Raw genomic sequence first — 21916 nt, 5'->3', positions numbered from 1 at the left:
ATGATGAAGTACATTTTATTTACCAACGCCAAATCCTTATCATAATCTCCAGTAAATCCTGGGTACTTTATTCTCAAGTCCCTTATTCCTTTTATCTTCTCTCTCAGCATGCACCTGGGCTCTTGTCCTGGGTCTGCTTTGTTCTCTTCTAGTACAAGTTGGGCAGGGAGGCGGCACTCTTGTATGGTTTTGCATCCGTAAGGTGGACCCGCGCCTTCCTGTCCTGCAATTTTACTGATGTAGGGCTACAATAAGTCCCAATATGGGGACTCGTGAACCTTGGGTGGTGCCACTTTCGCACATGGTTGAGGCACAGCACGAGGTGCCCAGGGAACAGTTGGAGAGGTGGAATAACTGTGGTAGTGTCCAATTCTGTCTTGTCTTCTGTGCCTTTTGCGATACCTCCCAGCTTTTCCTTTACCTGTTGAGAAATGAAAGGGAAAGATGTGTTTTGGGCATCTGTATGCGCGCGGTGTAATGGGTACATGTATCCTGCGACCTGTCACCAACTTGTGAGGAGTCGGGTGATGGTCTCAGCCTGGCTGATTGCGTAGGGCGAAGAGCGCCAGCGGAAGGCAATACATCCAGTCCTTATGCAGTGTGTCACGCCATCTTGCTATGTGGTCTTTCAGGAGGTCATTGAGGCGCTCCACAACGCCATTCGCTTGTGTGTGGTAGGCCGAACAGAGTTTATGCCTAATGGGGATGTTATTTTTGCAAACAGTTAATTTGTGACATGAAGTCCTTTATCGGATCTCAGCAACTTGCTCACTCCCATCGGGGGAACACTTTGCGTGCAAGGAATCTCGCTGCTGACAGGGCATCTGGGTGGGTGCATGGGCCTGCTTATATCGATCTGTAGAAGGGACCCACCACCACAATTACATATTTGTATCCCCTGCATGTTTGGGCCATATCAATGTAATCCACATGTAGGTGTCTGAATGGGCCAGTTGGGTGGGGCATTGTTCCTCTCAGGGGCCCGCTGTATATTTCTAACAAGTTGCACAATTGATGAAGTTTGTCACATGCTTGCGCAAGTTGTGCACAAACCACTCAGTGGAAATCTGCACTGCAATCCTTGGAATATGTGCTGGGTAGTGTAATGTTCTAATGCTACTGTAAGTAATTCTAGTGGCATTACAGGCTTTTCTGTGCTTCTCTGTCGCCATAGAAGATCGGTGGAGCACAATGATTTTCTTTTTTTCTTTTCACAACTTCTGCTCTTCTGGTAATGCCCGCCCTTGTATCTTTATTAACTGTGCTACTGGCAATACATTGTAACTTTCAGTCACTGCCCTCATCTTTGTCTGGCAAATGCACGGCCTGTTTGGCCTCGGTATCTGCTGCTGTTTCTGCAGGAAATAAAATCTGAGCCTCTGGTATGTGCTAAGCATTTTACCACTGCGTCCTGATGGTTATCAGTTTTTCTAACCGTGTGGCATGCTGTACCGTTGGCGCGCAGGAAACCCCTCCTTATCTGCCATGACAGTCCAGAATGCACTGTGGACATCACATAGTCGGAGTACACCGTAACTTCTTTATCTCTCTCTAGTGCCGTAATCATTGCCACTATATCTGCTGCTTGTACTGAAAAATGTGCAGGTAGTCTTATGCTTTCAACAGTCTCAAACTCCCATTTTCTTTTGCTCTTATTACTGCAGCTCCTGTCATTCTTGCTCCTGAATTTCTATCTATTGTTAACTGCCATCAACAAACCATTTTACCCCTGTTTCTAAGGCCACCTCCTTGGCGCCGGTCCGATAGCACAGCGAGTAGAGTGCTCGCTTTTGACATCTGCGCCAAGCCTGCTCACGCAGGTTCGAATCCCGGCAGGGCCAAACTCGGCCTTTCCTCCTTCCGAGGTCGATAAATGAGCACCACACACAGTGGTGCTCAGATACCTGAGGGTTCGTAGCGCTATATAAATGCTAAATTTATTATTATTAAGGTATCTCATAATCTGTGTATGTGAGGCTAAACATGCTAGGGCATTTGTCCTAATCGATACTGATGGCAAGAGGTTTAAAGCAGGGGTCTATTCTGGCCCCTGCTTTATTTAACCTTTACTTGGCTGACATCAGGGTTTATCTAGCTAGGAGGCCATTTTGTCAAATGGCTCCTGTACACGGATGGCCTCGTCTTGGTAGACCAAGTGGGCCTCCAAAGATCATTACAGGGGCTGGAAATATACTGTCAGAAATGATATGCCTTCTCCCTAAACGAACTAAGAAAATAAAAATGAGGACTATGAAGGTCGAGGAAGCCCCTTTGGAGACGGTGCACGAGTACCGATATATGGGTATTTAAGTAAATGATTCCTGGACAGAGAAGCCTTATTTGAATAAATTGAAAATGGTTACACCAGCTACCCAGGGACTATTGCTACACAATACGTTTGGTAGATACTCCTACGATCCACTGCTGTTTTATTATTTTTTTATGAACAGAAAGTGGTCCCAACCATGACTTAAGATGTTGTTTAAGGGAAGTTCTTTGTCAAGTTTGGACTGGAATAAACTTGAAGACCAATTTGGAAGAAGGTGCTGGGTCTTCCACGGGGGGATTCCGATACACATTACAAGACATAAAGTAACCGCTATCGCATCGCAATTCACTAGACAACCATTAATTGCTTTTCATTTTATAAATCATGTTGCACTAACTGCGATGTGATTTCAGGCAAGCTGAGCATGTTTATTCTTTGCACCAAACTCTAGGACAGTACATGGACTATACAAAGGAAAGCAGAGATCCAGGCTGCAGGCTGACCCCAGTGTTTACTTTTAATAAGCACTTTGGGTGATGGAAACTGCAGAAAAGGGTCACACTGTGGAAGCTTGTCTGTCTTCCACTGTAAATATTGGGAGGGAGTCAGAATGGTACTAAATAATTTGGCCCTTCTCTCTGATCTGTCGTTTATTCCACCTGTTCCCCAGCAGTTTTTATTTCATTATTTGTTTGCTCACTTTTGTATCCTTTATTGAAGGTCTACCCCACTTTCTTTTCCTTCACTTTCTTCACTTTTTCCTAATGTATCCACCAGTCCCTATACCTTTCTCTCTTGCCCATCTCCCTTCGTTTCTTCTTCCATCTATTTCTTTTCGCACCTCTAGCTTCCTAAATCAATTGTCTTCTAATTCCCCTCTCTTCACTGGCCACCTTTGCTGAGCTCTATATTCCACTGACTGCAATGGCCTTAAATATGATAGCATTTTGCATGCGCACATGAAATCCTATTGTGGGCATGCATCTGAAAGGCTGAGTGTGCACATGGGCATTTTTGATGTGCATGCATGTGAAGGGCTATAGTTTGTGTGCCTAATCAGCTATGCTGCATATGAAAGGCTAGATGTGCAGGTTGAGGTCTGTGTATGTGAATGTCTGCATTGCTTATGCAAAGCGGTGTGCATGTATTGTACATGTTACCATTTGGACACCATCTTAACCCTTATCTGCCATGGGATTTCCCCCCCAGTGCCACAACCTTTTTTGGTATGTTGCCATTCGATCCACTTTTTTTTTTGTTACATGAGATCTAGGCCAAATTTGGCCCCCTTTTTCCCCACATGTAGGCAGTCGTAACGTCACTTCTGAATCCTAATTTGCTGTAGGGGTGGTGAGAGGGTGAGAGGAAAATAACCAAAAAGGGAGAAGTTTTTTTTTCTTTTTCAGAACATGCCAATAAAATGATGTACAAAGAAGCCTGTTTTTTTTCCTTGTAAGAGCTAGGAACAAATGGTTTGCGGTGCTGAATTCCCCATTTTCCCAGCTGTGAAAACGAAAAAAACTTTTTTTGATCTGGGTATCGCCGTTTTGTGAGAGGTAGGTTTTTTTTTTTTTGGCCTTTTTTTTCCAATAGGACATGCATGGACGGAATGGAAGAAAAGGGTAGGAAAGCTGAATGGGAGGACATAAAGGCATACATTTCTGAAAAGTAGACAAAATTCAAGTATAGGCACAGGTGATTTGCGCAGGTCAGGCAGCAACTATGTAGGGGAAAAATTCCATAGTTTGGGGAAAAATTGGGAAAATTACAGAGAAAGGTATGTGGTGGACAAGGCTAGCCCGGTAAGGCAATGGCTTCTGTGAATTTTGAGAAAAACAAAGCTCTGCTACATTCCCCGACTCTTCCAGTTAGGAAATCGCAAATGTTTTGTAATGTTTAAAAAAACAAGCAATACCACAAGCCGAAAACGGAGCCATGGTACACAGGAGTTTTATGCTTGCGGCCTAAACAGACCCACTTAGCATGTGTAAATAAGGAAAACAAATGTGGTGAGGGGCAAGCATACATTTTATTTGAAAGAGCACAAGCAGACCTTTTTAAGGGTAGGTGACTTGTGCAGGTTACAAAGTGTATAGTGCCTAAAGCAGTGACTAAATGTAGGTCACATTTGGGAAATGAAAGTGTTGTGTGACAAAGGGCAGCAGCAAATGGGTCGAACGTTATGCAAACCACGCAAACGCAACAAATGTACCTTCCATCGTTCCCACAGGTGTCCCGATGAAAACGTTACCTGACGTGTGGGTGCACCTAACTGGCGCAAAGGGAAAAGGCAAAAACACGGGTAACCCCAAGTCTTTCGGCACAGTGGATTTTCAAGAAGTTTGCTCATGCGGACAACCTACAGATTTGGGCCTACGGTGTTGAAGCCACCCACGAAAACGGGGAACCCCATGCATTTCCAAAAAGAGGACACCTGTGGGAATTCAGAGGTCTGATTTGCGCAATATTACCCACAACCCCCAGCAAAGACCGAATGTGGTGGAAAAAAAAACTCTTTTCGCACATTTCACTCTGCTCACCCACCGAAACATGCCGCCAACAACACATGGCCTACCTTCCCGTGTTCCCCCAGGTGTCCCAATGAGAGGAGGACCAGGTATGCATAGGTGTCGTCACCTGGGTGAGAATGGGTAAATCATTTGTACAGTACATGCTCTGTAGTGCTCTCGGTAAACCGTAAAGTGCTGTCAGTAAGCTCATTCACATGCACCTTTGTTCACACTTCTCATACATACAGGTCACAATGCAGTCGGACAGACAAGGTGGGGTTTAGCACAAGGAGGAACCGCCTTGTTTAGCACAAGGAGGAACCTCATTGTGAGCAGTGAAGCCACGGCAAGGCACCCACCGTTTCACTGACCATTCATACACCTTTTTGTGTCTGCAGTCAGTAGGCATCCATTTCAGCAGTTGCACCGCTACCAAACCTCTGGTGCCGCAGCAAGCATATCTGCACACTTATAGCATGTGGACATCTGCTCACAAAGCAACCGTTTCTCCAGGGAATATCTTTCACATAATTTTCCAGCAATTGCATATCAACTGTGTATGCATTCAAATGTCATCTTCCAACAACTGTGTCTGCACACTCACAGTAATTGGACATCAGCACACATTGCAACTGTGTCTCCAGGCAATATAATTAACACCTTTTTCCAGTACTTGCATATCAACTGTGTCTGCATTGAAATGGCATGTGGCTCAAATCGTATCTGCACACTGATAGCAAGTGCACATTGGCTCACTTTGCTACCTAGGCTAGAGGTGCTGTCTTTCCCACCAACTTTGAGTATGCCCATACCAAGTATACCTACGTTCACCGTTCATGTTGAAACATTCATATGTGCAACCTTACCCACACTAAGCACCCCTTCTAACATGCTAATAATTTCTGCACTGCTGGGAAAGTGCAGTCACAGAAATTACATCTGCATGTACTACGTAGCTTTACCTCGCTCACCAATTGTATCCAAGTCATTCCTACAGAAGACATCAGTTACACCACACAACATTATTTCAGGTAAACAGTAAAGAAGGCAGGGTGGTAAGAGGTACGCAAGGCAACGCCGCCATATAGATGGTGTCCAAGTACCACTTTCATGACACTTGGACCTCAAGCGAGGGAGCCAAAGTGACGTGTACTATTTTCAAAAGACAACCCTTGAGTGGACAGGAACTAGAATGGTGTTCCTGTCTTCTCCAATGCACCCCTCCAGTACAGGGAGCAGGATGGACGTTTTCTGTAAGGCAAGCCTCAGGTGGAAGGAACCAGAATTGCGTTCTTTTCCAATGTACGCCTGACGTGAAGGGAGCTTCAATAGCATGCCTTGATAAGACCCCCCAAAGGGGAGTGAACCAGAGTGGTGTTCCCTTCATCTCCAAGGCATGACTAAATTGGAGGGAGCTGGAGTGTTAGGGAGAATTCTCAAAAATGTGCTATTTCCCTCCACCTTAGAGACCCCCAGCAACTTTGCTGGATTTTGAGGACTTGATTTTTTACCTGGAGTGTGACCCTTTTTTCCCCCCCACACTCTTGTGTATTTTAATGTGATTTTATACACTGTCTTTTTTGGTTATGGAGTCTAACCAACTCCATAGGCATCATCTTTTACAATTGTGTCACAAAGCACCTTCAGTGCAGTGCCACAGGGAAGTCTTCCAGATTTCCCAAGGTTTAAATAGATCAACTACTGTTTCCCAGAGCAGTAAAGTGAACTTGACTTTAATTAGCATTGTACTTGCTAGACCCAGCACACCCTATTTTACAATAGTGCTGGAGGGGTTACTAGGTATCCCCTGTGTTTAAATGCTCATGTAACATTTTTCATGTTGCCCTTTCCTCAGTTGACAGGCTGGTGGCAGTGGTTTTGTTTTGAACTACCTTGGTTTGCATTTACTGCGACCGTTCGCGCCTCCGGTCAAGTAACCGCGGGAGCCATCTTTTTCAAAATGGCGTCCAGCCATCTTTGCTAAAATGGCACCAGTTCTTATTTGAAAGGGCCTTCTAGAGTTTCTCTGCGTGCCAAACCAGGTTTGGTCTTTGTTCATTTTGTCTTTGGCAGGGTTTCTGAGAGAAACCTGCTTCTGGGGTAGGCAGGAAGTGAGGGAGGTGCCCAAAACTCCTTGTGCTTAGTCTCCTAGGAGACCCAAATGCACTCTGTGGTGATTGGCTGGCTGACTGTCAGGCAAGGAGAGTCACCCTGCTGGGTGAGTGACCGCTAGGCTGGAATGAATGGGAGAGAACTGAATAAAAGGCAAGTCTTTTGGCTTGGAAGGCAGAGTCAACCACTGACTGGCCAATAAGTGTCATACAGAAGGGCCCAAGATTTTTCAGGCGGTCATGGTTATTGCTGGCACTGTGGCGGTGTCCCAAGACTTAATTCAGCATGAGAGAGCATTCAGCAGGTGAGAACAGCAGCCCAGCTTGTAAAGGACTGCTCTCCGGTCCACCTAAAGATCGCTGGCAATGATTTGATCCAAAAGGTCAGTCACCCTAGAATGAGATGGCTCAACATTAAGATTTTGTAAGCAGGGCCTACAAGCAGCTACTGGGTATCCAGCGGTAACCAGTCACCAGAAGCTGCCATTGAGGAACGAGGAGCTTGTACATACCGTTAGCAAATCTAACTTCTGCATAAAATGCAAACCTGTAATTATACCTATCAATTTTGATTCCTCATGCTATAAATGTACTGATGTATCCTAATGTTTAAACTACTAGCCAGTGATAAACAAGTCACTTGCCACCGCAATTATACACATACATACAGCACGCAATTTCTTACGCGCCAAGGGTCAATTTTTACTGACTACTGGCGAGTGACAATCTTGCACCCTGAGGAAGTACAGGTGTCCAACACCTCTGCAAGCTGGCGATTCTCACACTGCCTCTATGGCCATCTTTATATTTGTCAAACTTTTAATCCGTCTTTGATGTGCCACAAGAATTGGCCATCACAAGTAATTGTTAGTTAACACTGCCATTAATGTGATTTTAGGTTTCTTTGCAAAATTCTCTGCTTCGTTTGGTCCCAACAATGTTTGTATTTATAGAGCACTTTACTCCAAAGCGCTTTACACAATATAAAAAAGGTACAAATCAGATAAAAGGAGTTCAGGAAGAAAGATGGTGCTTAAGATGGGAATGAAACAAAGTGTAGGACGAAACGGAGCGAGGAGGAAGCTCTTTCTTGTACATGGGTGCGAGCAGAGAAAGACTGAAAAAGAGATTGAGCACACAGAGGATGAGAGACAAAAAGAAGAAACAATCATTGATGGCTTGGACCGTGTAGGGCTATAGAAGAATATCAATGAAGAGCGATGAGGGAGGGGACAGATTATGAAGAGATTTGAAGAACAGACAAATGTAGAGTTGAGAGTGAAAAGAGAGCACACAAACAGATGCTGGAGAGGTAGAATCGCAAGAAGCTATATAAAAGATGTGTAGATGCATTATAGATATAAAAATGCAGACAGAGATGAGTTGCAAGAAGACTAAGAGTGGTGCAGTAAAATAAACGAGAAAGAAAATAAGGGAACACAAGTATCTTTGTTGCTTGAAATAATAAAGGAAAAGGCCTAGTTGTCCGAATGTTGAAGAGGTGAAATCGACAAGAACAAGAAATGCAAATGAGAGGTGAAGGCTAGGGAAGAGTCAATATGACCACTAAGCTTGGAATCGGACTGCGAGATAGGAAGTGACATGGGTGTGAAAGAGATGGAGGTAGGAGTGTGAGGGAATCATGGTAGCTGGGAAGAAGAGAACCTCGGTCTTGGATGGATTAAGATGGAGCAAGTGATCAGATAGCAAGACTGAATAGCAAGAAGGCAAGAGTTACATGGATGGTGTGAGAAACCTGAAGGTACTCGTCTACTCCCCAGGGACCTTCTGTTCAAGTGGCAATGGAAGGGCCATTTGGATCCCAACCCTGGCGGCAGACAAACGAAGGAGGATCTCCGGAGTGGAGGGAGCTTGGGAATTGGAGAGAGGGTAATTGAAGGCGAGACATGGTATTTTCCTCCCTCCCCTCCCCCCTTTCCTGATACTGACCTACCGTACCCTCCCCTCCGTTAGCCTTTATGGGTTATTACCAATGTTATCCCCCCCGCCCCTGTAGTTTTCCCTTAAGTACTGAGAAGTGACAACTGGGAGTAGTGCAGATTTTCCTATAATAAACACCATTCTGGTACTTGGCCGAAGAAAAGTGGTCTGGTGGTATGTAGCTATGAAAATCGAGCATATCACACTAACGGGCTCAAGCAGGGTCAGGCAATGGAGTATACCTCGTTTCACCTGCAGCCTGTTAATGGTAGAAGAGTATAAAAGGTGGAGTCCAGAAGCACATGAGGGGTGCAGCCACAGAAGGAAAAGAGCTGAAGAGTTGCCGTGCTGAGGAGCGAGATGCCGACGAAGATCCTAAGTTTTGCCAAGGTCACTGGGCAGGACTGGGAGCCCTTGTGAGGGAAGGTTTATAGCAGGCGCTGCCAGGGAGTAGAGGCAGAGCCAAGCATGAAGGCTGGCGTGTGCTGAGCAGAGCACCCATTTTACTAGCGACTTGGTTGTTCCCCTATGGAAGAAGCCCCCGAACAGAGCTGCAGAGATCCGGTAAGTGTCGGGAGACTTTAGTAGAGCCGCAGCGCTACAAGGGACCATGGGAATGGTAAAGGGCCATGGAAGTAGTGAAATAAAGCATTTATTGAATGCCGAACTGCATACAAAAATGTTGTTCAAGCTCACATAACTTAAAACTGCTTTTATTGAAATACCAAACTCTATGCAGGTTATTTAAACCTGCACAACTTGCATTTACTGAATACCAAACTGAATTAAATGTACTAGTCAAGCCTTCACAACTTAGAACTGCGTTTACAGAAAACCGATTGAATGAAAGGTCTTATCCTAACGAATACAATGTAAATTACATTTATTAAATATTGAGCGACAGGAAAGTAGTGGTTTGAGTGAAACCAAGAGAATGTTGCATTTATGATAAATTGAATGAAAAGAAAACTGTTACTTGATCAAACTATGAAGTGCTAAAGACTGCATGAACATTCTGGGACAATAGAGTATAGCAGGTAACCCACTGCCAGAAAAGCACCTTCAGAATAATATGAAGGACCTATAAAGGGATTGTAGAGTTCTTGAATAGTACTCAACGGCTTTGTGGCAACGTATGTTTGCGTGACCTGTGATGGGTGGACCGTGTGGTCCGACAGCTGCGCCTAAACCAGAAACCTCTAAATATTGGAGAAGTGGCAGAGGTGTGTGCCTTTGGTGAAGCTCTTCTCTTGTGAATAGAGGTCAACTGCTCAATATAAATATTGGGGCAGGAAACCCTGAGAACTAAAGAACTGCAGAGTATTTATCTTGCAGAAGGGAGTCCCGCGATCAGTGTTGTATGAACTTGATTACATTTGAACTTGGGGAAGGGAAACCTAAGACGCTCTTTAGATGTGAACTGATGCCTGTGAACCTACAGAAGGTAACTTCAGAACTTGATCAAACATTTTTAGAGAAACAAAGTTACATTGGAAATGTATTGAACTTGAGACAGAGAACTCTAGATGAACTTAAATTACCAGTAGCTGCACATTTATTTTTGAACACTTGTATTTGGTTGAGAACGTTTCCCCACTAGATTTTGTTGTAGTTGTGAGTATAGGTTTTGACACACAATTCTTGGTTTTACTTGTGGACACAGACTTTCCTAAGATTTCTTTAGGCAGGGAAAGTCCCACCATAGCCTGGGGTTAGTTATTAAAGCTTTGTTTAGAAATATGTATCTGTTGTCTGTGTCCCCTCTCTTGATACCATGCTTGTCTCACAATGGAGTAAAAGAGAAAGCTAGGAGTAGCTGGGTGTTCTCAGCATATAAGTGATGTGATGGACGGAAAGAAGTGATGATGAGGTAAGAGGAATAGTATAAAGAGAAAAAAGATGACCAAGGACAGAACCCTGAGAAAGGGTCTGAAGAGGGAGTGTATAGGAGGTGTGGCCAGGCTAGAAAACGAAATAAGTGTGTTTAGAAAGATGGGACCAAAACCAGTGAAGAACATCACCTTTGAAACCTAGAGAAGAGGGCCAGGGAGAGTGGTCGACAATGTTAAAAGCTGCTGACAAGTTCAAAAGTATTAAGAGTGTTTGGCATAGTGAGCCATTAGAAGTCAGTCACAGAGCGAGGAGAGCAGTCTCCTTTAGTGATGAGGCTGAAAGCTAGATTGGGAAAGGGGGGGGGGGAAGCAAGTTTGAAATAAGTTAGATGGACAATATACTTCCTAACCTTACAAAGGTTATGAAGGGGAGAAATGGGTCTGAAATTTTACAGAGATGGATTAAGAAGGCTCTTTAAGAATGGGGAGAATAATAGCGTGCTTAAAAGAAGATGGGTCTGGGGACAAGGGGAAGAAGACTGAAGGGGAAATCAACAGATGCAAGGTAGGAGAGAAGAGGGTAGTACGGATTAGACTAGTGGAGTGAATTAGCAGGCAGCTGAAGAAGTAGAATGAGTATTTGAGAGAATAGCATTGTTAAGGAAAAAAGTCGGAGGGGGAGGAACAGAAGAATGATGGTTGAACGTGGAGGGTGGGGGAAATAGAGGCGCATAGAAGAGCAATCTTAGAAAAGTAAGCAGTCAAGCGGATGGATTAGGAATGTGTGTCATGCCTGCGCCATGGGCGCATACATTGGCAATCCATATGGACAAATTGTTATTCATTTATCTACAGAAAACTCTTGGATCAACCGCTATTCACTTTTTGGACCTTATTTCCCATTTGCGAGACTTTGGTGCTTTTTTATTTTTGCCAAAAAACTACACCTACCACAATGCACTTGGCTATAACCATCTATTCCTGGCTATTTCTATTTTTCTTCATCAGAACTACAATCCCCAGAAGCCCTAGAGATTTGCTCGGCTTCCACCAGCTCAGGAACAGAGAGGGAGGTGGCCGATTGTCTGCAGGTGTGCGCCAGGTGCCACCAATTAGCCTGCCTCTGTGCTGGGCGGTATAAAAGCTGCTGCCTGCAGGAGCTCAGTCTCTTGCATTGAGAGTCCTTCCAGCTCCTTTTTGCTTCGAGCCACAAACTTTGTATGCTGTTTCCTGCTTACACCTGCTTTTGTTCCAGTGCCCTGGCGGGCTCCAGCCTTGCAGCCGATCACGCTCTGCTGCCTTCTACCTTCCGCCCTGGGCCTTTTGGGCTCCCCGCCTCAGCCCTGCTCCTCGGGGCGTCGTGCCTTGCAGCCTGCTACACCCTGCTGCCTACAGCCCTAGCCTTTTGGGCTCCCTGCCTCAGCCCTGCTCCTCTGGGCGCCCTGCCTTGCAGCCTGCTACACCCTGCTGCCTACAGCCCTAGCCTTTTGGGCTCCCTGCCTTACAGTCTGCATCTCTCCACTGCTTACAGCCCTTGTCCTCTGGTACCCCTGTCTTGCAGATTGCTACACCCCTCTGCCTTCAGCCCTTGTCCTTTTGGGCTCCTTGCCTTGCAGCCTGTTTTCACTCCGCTGCCTACAGCCCTTTTCCTTTGGGCTCCCTTCCTTACAGCCCTGCTCCTCTGGGCCTGCTCCTTGCTGTCCTGCTCCTCTGAGCTCTCTACCTTGTACCCTACAGCCCTCAGCAATCCACAACAGTTTACCTGCATTCAGTTATTGCAGCCCCCCTGTTTCCTGACTGCTGCTCCCTTGCTTTCTTTCTCATTTTCAACCCTTAGTTCTTTATCCCTGTCCAATTCAGTTATACTGCTTTCATTTCCTTCTGCTAGTTTGCTTATCGACTTCCCTATTTCCCTGGATTTATCTGTCAGTGTCTTCTCTTGTACTGTTTGTAGACCCCTTGTACAGAGCTTGTCCGTTGGTTTCCGTCAGGCAACCTCTGCCCCTTCCCTTGTCTCGTTTTCTGCGTTACAGACACCTTAGCTGTTGTTCCAAGCTATGAGCAAACAGCGAGGGCCTCTGTTATAGCAAACTGTGCAGAAGGCTAGAGTTTTCCTAAGGTTCGTGGAATACTCTGTTCCTATATCTGCATACACCCCAAGAGGGAATTCATTCTGTACCTTTTTCCTTGCTACTTTTGCCTACACTTCGTTCTCTTTCCTTTCAGCTGTGTGTGTACTTATCTGTCCACTTTACTTTGGCACAACCACCCAAACCTTTCCTGGGTGTCCTGTGGCACTCTTAATAGAGTGCCATCCCTGACAATGTGGGGCAACACTTGTGTATAGGCGCGTTACAAATGCCATATCATATCAATATCTGAAAGACATCGGGATGGGAATAATTGGAATCCAGATCCGTATTGTATTGTTTAGCAGAAAGTAAGCCAACATCAAAACTAAGAGTGGAGGGGATACAGAAGGTTGGCCAAAGTCCTATTCCACCTCCGATCTCAAAGACCTTCAGCGCGGTAGGGAGCATGACTCGGTGAGCGAAATGAAGTGTTATCCAAGGTTGGGGAGGCTTGCATGCCTGAGTGAAGAAGGAAGGAAGCGGGGTATAGTGCAGAGATTTTGAGTTGGGCGAAGGAAAGAGATCGCAGAATCAATCAGTGATCCAGCAAGGCAGCCAACCAAGGGATCTACGAGGCAAAGGCTGTAATGAAGGTGGCAACATTAAATTCACGAAGAAAAGTATGGTAATATTAGAGGTGGGATAACGGAGAAAGATGGAAGAGAATATCCAGAATACAAAGGAAAAGCAGGAACAGAAGTCAAAGATAACGGAGAAGGAAAAAATTGGGTCCAAAAAAGAACCATATTCGAAGGAGTAGAGACTGGAGAAGGATGAACTAGACAATTGAAACCAGAGGAACAGAAGAATGGGCCATGGACATGAGGATTAAAAGGAGTGTTGGAGAGAAGAAAATACAGACCAGTATCTAGTCATCGCAAAAGAGTCCAAATATCTGATAGAGTTTTACTACGCAAAGGTGGAAAAAGAGGAAGAGAAGGAGAAAAGGTAGAATGCCTTTACCCCAGGGGTTGAGGGTGTGATAAAGAAGTAGAGGGTGACGGAGCAGCAGGAGTAAAAGACTTCGAAGAAGATGTTCTGCTTCACTGAAACGTGGACAAGTGTACGTTAAGATGAAGAAAGTATCAAGAACAGTGATCCTTATGTTCTTAATATATAACGCACATTACACATAGCGAGATAACTGGGAGAAGTATGTTCCGGGAGGGAGAAGTTAACATCAGAAAGATTAAGTGTAGACTGGTGTAGTGGGGGCGATTGATGCATGAGAGGGGGTGAGACGGAACAGGACATGGTAGTCCAGAGACAGAGAAAGGAAAAAGACCAGGAACAACCAGTCTGAACGAGTGAAATACCTATGGTGGTAAAAGAATAAATGAAGGGATTTTGGGTGCAGAAAAATTCAGAAGCTGGAAAGGCATTTGAAGCAGGATGGAAGGGACAGTGGGGGCAGAACCATATAGTAAGTAGTACAGTAGAAAACGGCTAGAATGTGCAAAGAAATGGGGTTCTGCAGACATCTGCTGCCAGTCCACGACTTTGCCCGGAGTGGAGGATGACGTGTGGGAACAGTGGGTGGGTTGGGGGGCTGGGGGGCGGGTGGCTGCATGGCCAGCTCGAGTAGGGTGGGTGAGAGAAAGTCTGCTGGGAGCCGTGCAGCACTGCGGCGCAGACATCACAGGAGCAGGTAAAATGGCATTTCAGCTTTGCTATGACGATGGCTTTAGCAAAGCTGAAATGCCATTTTACCTGCCCACGAGGTGGAAAGTGGGCAAGCAGCTATGTGGGGCAGCAGGGCATGGGGCCTAGCTGCTGAGAGCTCTGGACGTTGCTGACATTGTACAGGATTTTTCTGTTACTCTTTGGACCGTCTCCTTTCTTCCTGCCCCAACAGGAGTCTATAGATTGTATTGTCTGTGGTGATTAATATTTTTTTTTATTGCGGTTGGCTCATGGAAAGGATGACGCATAGGCAGCCTTTTCAGGGTGGTTGTAGGTAGCCTGTAGGAGACACTGGGACTATTGGAGACACAAGTTTACAATTTTCCCATCGCTTGTTCAAACAGAATGTGCACTCCTCTCTGGGATGTTCCATAAGGGACTCCATGGTATAGATTTTTCACGTTGGCATTGTGCTCCCAACTGACCTATGAGCTGGAATGGCCTTGCAGTTGCTCTGCTGACGTAACACGTTTTGCTCAGTGCCCTAAGAATTTACTTTTCTGTTTGGCAACACATGCTTACCCTCAAACTAGCAATAGCTCTGTGCTTCTCAAATGCTTGTAGGTCACTAAATGGAAAATGTCTTGGGGAAACTGGAGAGTCGGGACTTTCAGTCATTGGCTGGGAGTGCTGATATCTGCTACTTTGCTTACAAGCAAATAGGATCCGCCATTTGCATGTATTCTGAAATGACGCATGAAACGAACCTTTTGATTGGGGTGTATCTCAGTTAACACCTGGCTAGGATTTGAGGCTTGTGTAACACACACAATTATATTCGGCAGGGTCTATAAATATTTTTACTATTTATTTTTTGGTGTGGTATGCAGCAGAAGCTGTCAAGAGTGTAGGTCATCATTAAACCCCATGTATGAAAATTTTGCAAAGCTGCCCGGCTTTGCCAGATATAATTATTAGAGCACCTTGGTTTAAAGTCTGATGCCTACTTCATACAGAATGGTAAGTTCATATACACAAGGTAGAACCTGATCATGAAGTCTGTTTTTCATTAATTTTGGCAGTTTTGTCTGCATAAAGCATAGTTAAATAAGTTCACACTAGAAGCTCTCTGGAAATCCCCAGATCGGATCATGTAGAAAGGGACACGCAGTTTAATAGATGGAAATAAATAAGATTAACACGTTTTCTCGGACACTGTAGCACAACTGCTTCAGTATGAATTTAACATGCAGCTCTACCTCAAAATATCCTCCATCGAAGACCTCCACAGGCTTAAGGGTTGCCTCACATCAATCCAATCAGCGCTTGCATTAATACCAACTCTTCCAAGACCGCATTGCTACTGCTGACCAACAACGCTAAACACCCTGACCACCAGACCTGGCTCTCTGCTGTGAACCTCAATGTCTTCACACCCCAGCTAGCCTCTTGTGTCAAGTCACTTGGGTTTGACATCAACAGGCACCTCTTTCATACTGCCCATAGCATTAAAAGGCCCAAATGGCTTGGCACTAACTTTCTCTCCTGCAGAAAATGAAACCTTTCATCCCTTTGCCCTTTTCCAGCTTGGTGGTGGCAATGCCCTTTTTGGTAGGCCTTCTGGCAAATACCTTGTCACCCCAGAGATATGTCGTACGTGCTGCAGCACGACTCAACAGGTTGAAAATTTGACCATCACCCCAACCCTTATCTAACTGCATTGGCTCCCGCTGCAAGTACGTATTCTCTTCAAATCCTGCGGCATCATCTACAAGGCTCCCTCCATGAGATACTCCACATCTCCGTACGCCTTTGAACCACTGGATGTATGTATGCAGAGTTTAACTTGACCGGGGAAGGAAGGAAAGAACCAGAAAACGGGCCGCCCCGGTCTGTGCCCCATACTCTGAAACCTCCTCACTGTCAACACAAAATTATTTCCCTCACGTTTCCAGAAGCATCTAAAGACCCTCCTCTTCAAGGAAAGGCTCCCCTCCTAACACCCAAGTCCATAACCATCCAACCCTGACCTAACCTGGGACTGGGTGATCTACTCACACTGGCTTCCTCCCCTGGTTGCTTGTTGATCGCTTGCTGCCAGGCAGCCTGCCCTCTCGCATTACCGGCTCCGCGCCCTGTTGTATCTCTGCTTCCCTCCCTATGATTTGTGAAGAGCTCCATTGCTTTTCGAAGTTAGGTCCGGACTCAACAAATACCCTAATAATAATCCATGAAATGTTTGCTAGAACCATCCTTGCCAGGCAATCGATTGGTTCATCTCCCCCCCCTGCATCGGGATTGGTATGGAATTGCTGCATCCATGTTTTATACATGTCTTTGCCGTTTTTTTTCCTTCTTTTTCTGATTGGTTGCACTTTGCAGACTACATGTGCAGTGTTTTATACTGTTTCCTGTGCACTGACATTGTGTCTGTTAACTGCCCTGCCTAAAAACTCCTTAAATTGCATTTAACGACGGTGGAATTGTTTCCTCATCCAACATTTCTGTTTTGTTTCAAAGAAAAGCGGAGGAGTTCCTGCGGATGTCTCAAGTGAAATGTGCAGGACTTGGTGCACACACAACAGCCACAAGTAATGCAGTGATGTGCCTCCATCTAGCCGCTAGCACTGCAAAGCATCCAGTAGACAAGGTAAGTGTTCGGCAATATTTAGTTCATGTCAAGGATGTCCAAAGAAGCTCAACCTAGCACATACACTTGAAGGGGGTACAATGTAAGTGTTCACTTTGTGTGCATGAGCTTTATTTTCACCTACTGGTGAGGTGGTTCAGAAGATTAATCCAGTTAACCCTAGATATGCACTCCTACCATAGGGCTTATCTGTAATTCTCTCAAGCTCACCAGCCACTAAAAGTGTTAGTGTTGCTCAGCTGCTTGCCTCATGAGAGTTAGGCCTAGAGTGCACTGCTTGACAGAAATAGAACACACTTTGCATGAATGCCAAATGAGAATGCCTACACCGTTTATTTTAGAAATGCATTCTTTATATGAGAAAAGGCAAGAGCTAAATCACTATACTTGCAGGTAAGTAAACCTTGTAAAATAAAGGAAACACTAAGTGGGAAGAAATGTTTCCAGAGAGTTCTTTAAAGTTCAATGAGTCTTTCCTAGAAGGGTAAATGCAATAGCAGGAAGGTAGAACGCTTGTATATAGGCCAGAAAACTTTAGAAGTGACCAACTGAGAAAAGTGCAGTTGCACAACCAAGGCCAGCACAGACTCCTGGAGCTTCTCAGATGGGTGAGATAGAACAAGGTTGCTTGCCTTATGTCCTGGGATGATTACCTCCAGTCTGGCCAGTAGTTTATGCAGCAAAGGGCGCCTAATTTTGGATCTGGTTATGAAGGCCGTCGCTTACTCCAGAGAGGCTAGGCCTTCGAGGAAGAGCTGTGATCAGGAGCGCCATAGTCTGTTCTTTCTAGGATTCTGGAGAGGCAGAGCCTTGCCTTTCTATTTGTCAGATGGTGAAGGGATGCTAGTTCAGAGCTTTGGTTCTTCCTCTAGCAGGGCTTCAGGAGTGCAGGTGTGAGTTCCAGCTGTAGAAAAGGAGTCTTTCCATCAGAAAACATTGTGACGCCACACTAACTGGGGTGGTGATTGGGATGTGTCTGGTATTCTAGGCTGCATGGAATCCACCGGCAGCCAGAGTGAAGCTCAGCACTGAACCAGTGAATAGCCCCCCTCGTTTGAATTGAAAACCCCTATAAGTACCTGAAGGATTCAGTTTGTGTAATAAGTCAGTGGCCAGATATCTAATATAATCGCGGTAGAAAAGTTAGGGTAGATACCACTGCCACCAGCCAAGTCTAAATGTTAAAAAGAGCAAAACGATGCTCTAGGAGGTACAGATAAAAAGGGATACAAATTAACCCTTTCCAGTACTCCATGGAAGATGGGGTGTACTGGATCTGTGGTAGATTGACTAAGTAAAGTTAATGTTAACTTTACCCGTTTCGGGGGGATAGTAGTCAGCCCCAGAAATGCAGGTCGGGAGGGTGGGGGGGGTTGGGAGTCTCAAAGACAACCCTGTGCCATGGCACTGAAGGTGCTGTGTGACGCACAAAAGAAGGGGGCTACTGACGTGGTGTTCTTCAGAGTCCACAATCACAAAAACAGAGAAATACACATGGCAAAACACAGGTAAGAGTGGGGGAAAAGCTCACACTCTTACCAAGTGGAAAAAAATAAACTCCAGAAGTCCAGCAAAGCTGCTGGGGACTCACTAGGTGAGGGAAATTAGCCATAAAAGGGAATTCTCCCTAACATGCAGCAGAATGGTCCCTTGTCTAACTTTGTAGAAATCATTGCAGCAGACGACTTGATGCCCCAACTAATTAATTTTGAGTTTTTCTGGTACTGCTGAAATAGTGTTGCCCCAACTGCTGGGGTTCAAACTTTTAGTTTAAACTAATTGCATATATGATGGTTATTTTGATTTTAATTTAGAGAAGCATTATTGGCCCTGATAAAGACTAGGTGTTTTGATACTCTTCGACTAATTTACCCAATTGTGGATAGATTGGACCGATTCCTGGTCCCAATAATTAATGGGACTATATTTGCATGTATTGGGATAACATTTAGACCAGTAGAGAGGTTGTTACATCAGTTGGCCATGTTCACCACGCACAATTAGCTGATTTTATGGAGGTTAGGAGTAGCACTCAGACCATTTTTTAAACAGAGGTTTGTGATGTGCTTTTGATATTGTGTAAAATGATTTATGTATGGAATGCTGTTTAGATGTAACTGTTGTAATTGTTGTTGGTCTGTGACATTATGTAGAAAATGTGTTATGAGATTTGTAATTCAGATCTGCTATTAATATGAATGCATTTGATCAATAATGGCTGATTTCTTATGGAAACGGGGCACTGGTTTGACTGAGCGTCAAATTAGAGGTGAGCTTTGTCATTAGATCTTGAATAATTAGAATTAATTTTGAAAAGTTATTTACTTCACATCTATGAAGAAATAGTGTGTAGTGGTACGTCTCTGGTCTTTGTAATTTTTATGGTCCCGTGTGTCTGGAAGAGAAGTTTTTGGGAGGTTTAACTTTGGTGCCATTCGATTTGCATGAAACTTTGCAAAACAAAAGTATATGGCCACCTCTGAATGATTTTGCAAAGATTTGTGTGGTTTCGTCAAGGGCATGCAAGTTATGGGGTGGGGGGAGATCCCAAAAATAAAACTCTTGGGAAGTGCGGGGGTGATGAGGATGAGATGGGATATGGCCATAAAAAGCGAACAATTGGGTGATTTTTCTTCTCCGATGTCCATGAACATAGATGTTCGGGGACATTCCTGTGATGTTCGCAAACTTGACAAATGGTAGAAGACAGCCATGCATATTCCTGCATTATAGGGCCGGTGAAGAGCAGTTTTTGGATGGCTTAGAACATTGGCGCCCATCAATGAAACTGTATGAAAATGTGCAATATCAATTTAGACCCAACTTCGAATGCTTCTGCAAAGTCTGGTGCTGTTTTGCCAAGAGGGGGCAAATGTAGAAGGGGTGCTCAAAATGCAAAACTAGTTTAGACTCCACTTTGTTTTTGTAAGTTTGAGATATTGTCAAGAGGGGGGGCAGAATTGGAGGGAGGGTCTCAACATTTTTAGATGGCTTATAACTTTGGTGGCGTTTGACGAATCTGCCCAAATGTTTGCATACAGATTATAGACCCAACCTTGAATATTTGTGCAAAGTCTGAATGGATTTTGCCAAGTGGGGGCTAAGTTATATCATTATTTCTTTTGTTTGTACATTTTGACACTTTTAAGTAAAATATGGACGGATTTGCAGCAAATTTGTGCGAGGAGCATTGGCAAGGACCCGAAAGCATGCTAAATGTGTCCGTGTTTTATTTTTGGAAAAGTGTCATAATGCAGGTACAAAAATAGTGATGCAACTTTGGTGTCTGGGCAATGAGCCTGGCCCTTGTTAAGGAGAAATGTCTACTCTGATTTGCTTATTGGGGCATGCGCCATGGCCGAAGGCCATGTCCCATGGATTGTGGAGACTGGTCATGGCAGTAAGCCATGAGCACTGGCCATTATTCACATTATGAGGGTGTAATGGACACTGAACTAGGATGCAGGGTGTTGGGGAGAATTCGCAGAAATGTGCTAATTCCCTCCACCTTAAATACCCCCAGCACCTTTGCCGGATTTTGAGGACTTGATTTTTTTAACCTGGCGTGAGTGAGATCCTTTTCCCCACTCATGTATTTTTTTTTGTTCCCATTAGACTTATTAAACATGTTAAGCAAAACAACAGCACCAGAAAACAACCAAAACGGCGATGGAATTCCCTTCCCCTACTCACGCCCTAAGCACCACTGGGTTCACATAAGGGACTGACGCCAGCAGCACCAAAACAACGCAAACGTTATCGACTGACACCATGGGTTCTGACAAAAGTCAACGCACCAGACCAGAGGCACATAGTTTCACTAGGGCCAGGAGGAATGACCCATCCACTGGAGGAAAGCTCAGAGGTGCAAAGCACCACAGTCGTCATGAAGGAGTACCAAGGTCCAGTCCAACAAAAAGGATTCCATTGTATCATGGGTAAGTGCCGACAACTTCTCATAGGTAAAAAATGACCCACAGTTTTGCCAGCCATTCCGATTTCGAGGGCACTGCACCACTCTTCCAATTCTGTGCTAATGCCAGCCTACCAGCTCTCAACATGCTTTGGGTTACCTTCCAGACAGCACCCGAGTCTGTATCTGGGGGATGGGCTACCAAAGAGAATTTCAAAGGGCCGCTGGTCGCGCTCTACACCCAAGATGTCCTTAATCCAACTCAACAGTTCAGCCCAAAAACTGTGCACACGCGGACATTCCCACCACAAGTGGTACCATGTACCTCTGTGCCCACACCCCCTGGGGCAAAAGGGGGAAACCCCAGGAAACATCTTGGACAACCCCACTGGGTGAAGGTGCCACATGTGCAGGATCTTAGTTATTTTCCATTGCCGCAGTGTACAACGAACCTGAGAATAGCGCCCCAAAAAGATTAGCCCAAGTGGAGTCATCCAACACCATCCCCAGTTGATCCTCCCACCGTTTCTTGAACCCCTGCCTACCTGACACCTGAGCCGAGTTTAAAACACCATAGATCCTAGACAGGGACCCCTTTCTAGAAGAAGATTCCAACACCTTTTCTAGAGGCTTGAGAGGTCGTGAGAGGAACTCCTGCCTATGGGCGCTGCTTAAGGGACCCTTCACCCAGAGGTAATCAAACTGTCATCGAGGCGTCTCCCATAGCTTCTGCTAAGACTTCGTAGTCCATGAACCTAGCCTGGCGGAAGAGTTGGGCGACTCGCTCTAAACCTGCATCCGACCACTGTTGCGTATTCCTAAAGCCTTTGCTGCCCAATCGAGTGGGGGTGGGGGCCTACAGAGGGGAAGGCCAAGACGAGAGGGCCTGGTTCTCCTTATTGTTTTTCCAAGAGCCCATAAAACTGACAGTCGGG

The 21916-nt window shown here is 45.2% G+C and overlaps 1 protein-coding gene across 1 annotated transcript in view; it reads left to right on the top strand.

Moving 5' to 3' along the window:
• Positions 1–21916, top strand: part of ORC6 (origin recognition complex subunit 6) — a 118075-nt gene that overhangs the window by 5527 nt on the left and 90632 nt on the right. Inside the window, exon 2 of the mRNA XM_069607067.1 lies at positions 16939–17068. Within this exon, the coding sequence (XP_069463168.1) occupies positions 16939–17068 (130 nt within the window). The remainder of the gene's footprint in view (positions 1–16938; positions 17069–21916) is intronic.

The sequence above is a fragment of the Ambystoma mexicanum genome, chromosome 1p (genome assembly GCF_040938575.1).
Source record: "Ambystoma mexicanum isolate Mex_15411 chromosome 1p, UKY_AmexF1_1, whole genome shotgun sequence".
Lineage (NCBI taxonomy): Eukaryota > Metazoa > Chordata > Amphibia > Caudata > Ambystomatidae > Ambystoma > Ambystoma mexicanum.
Note: the sequence above shows the minus strand (reverse complement) of the source record. Positions and strands in the feature narration are given on the sequence as shown.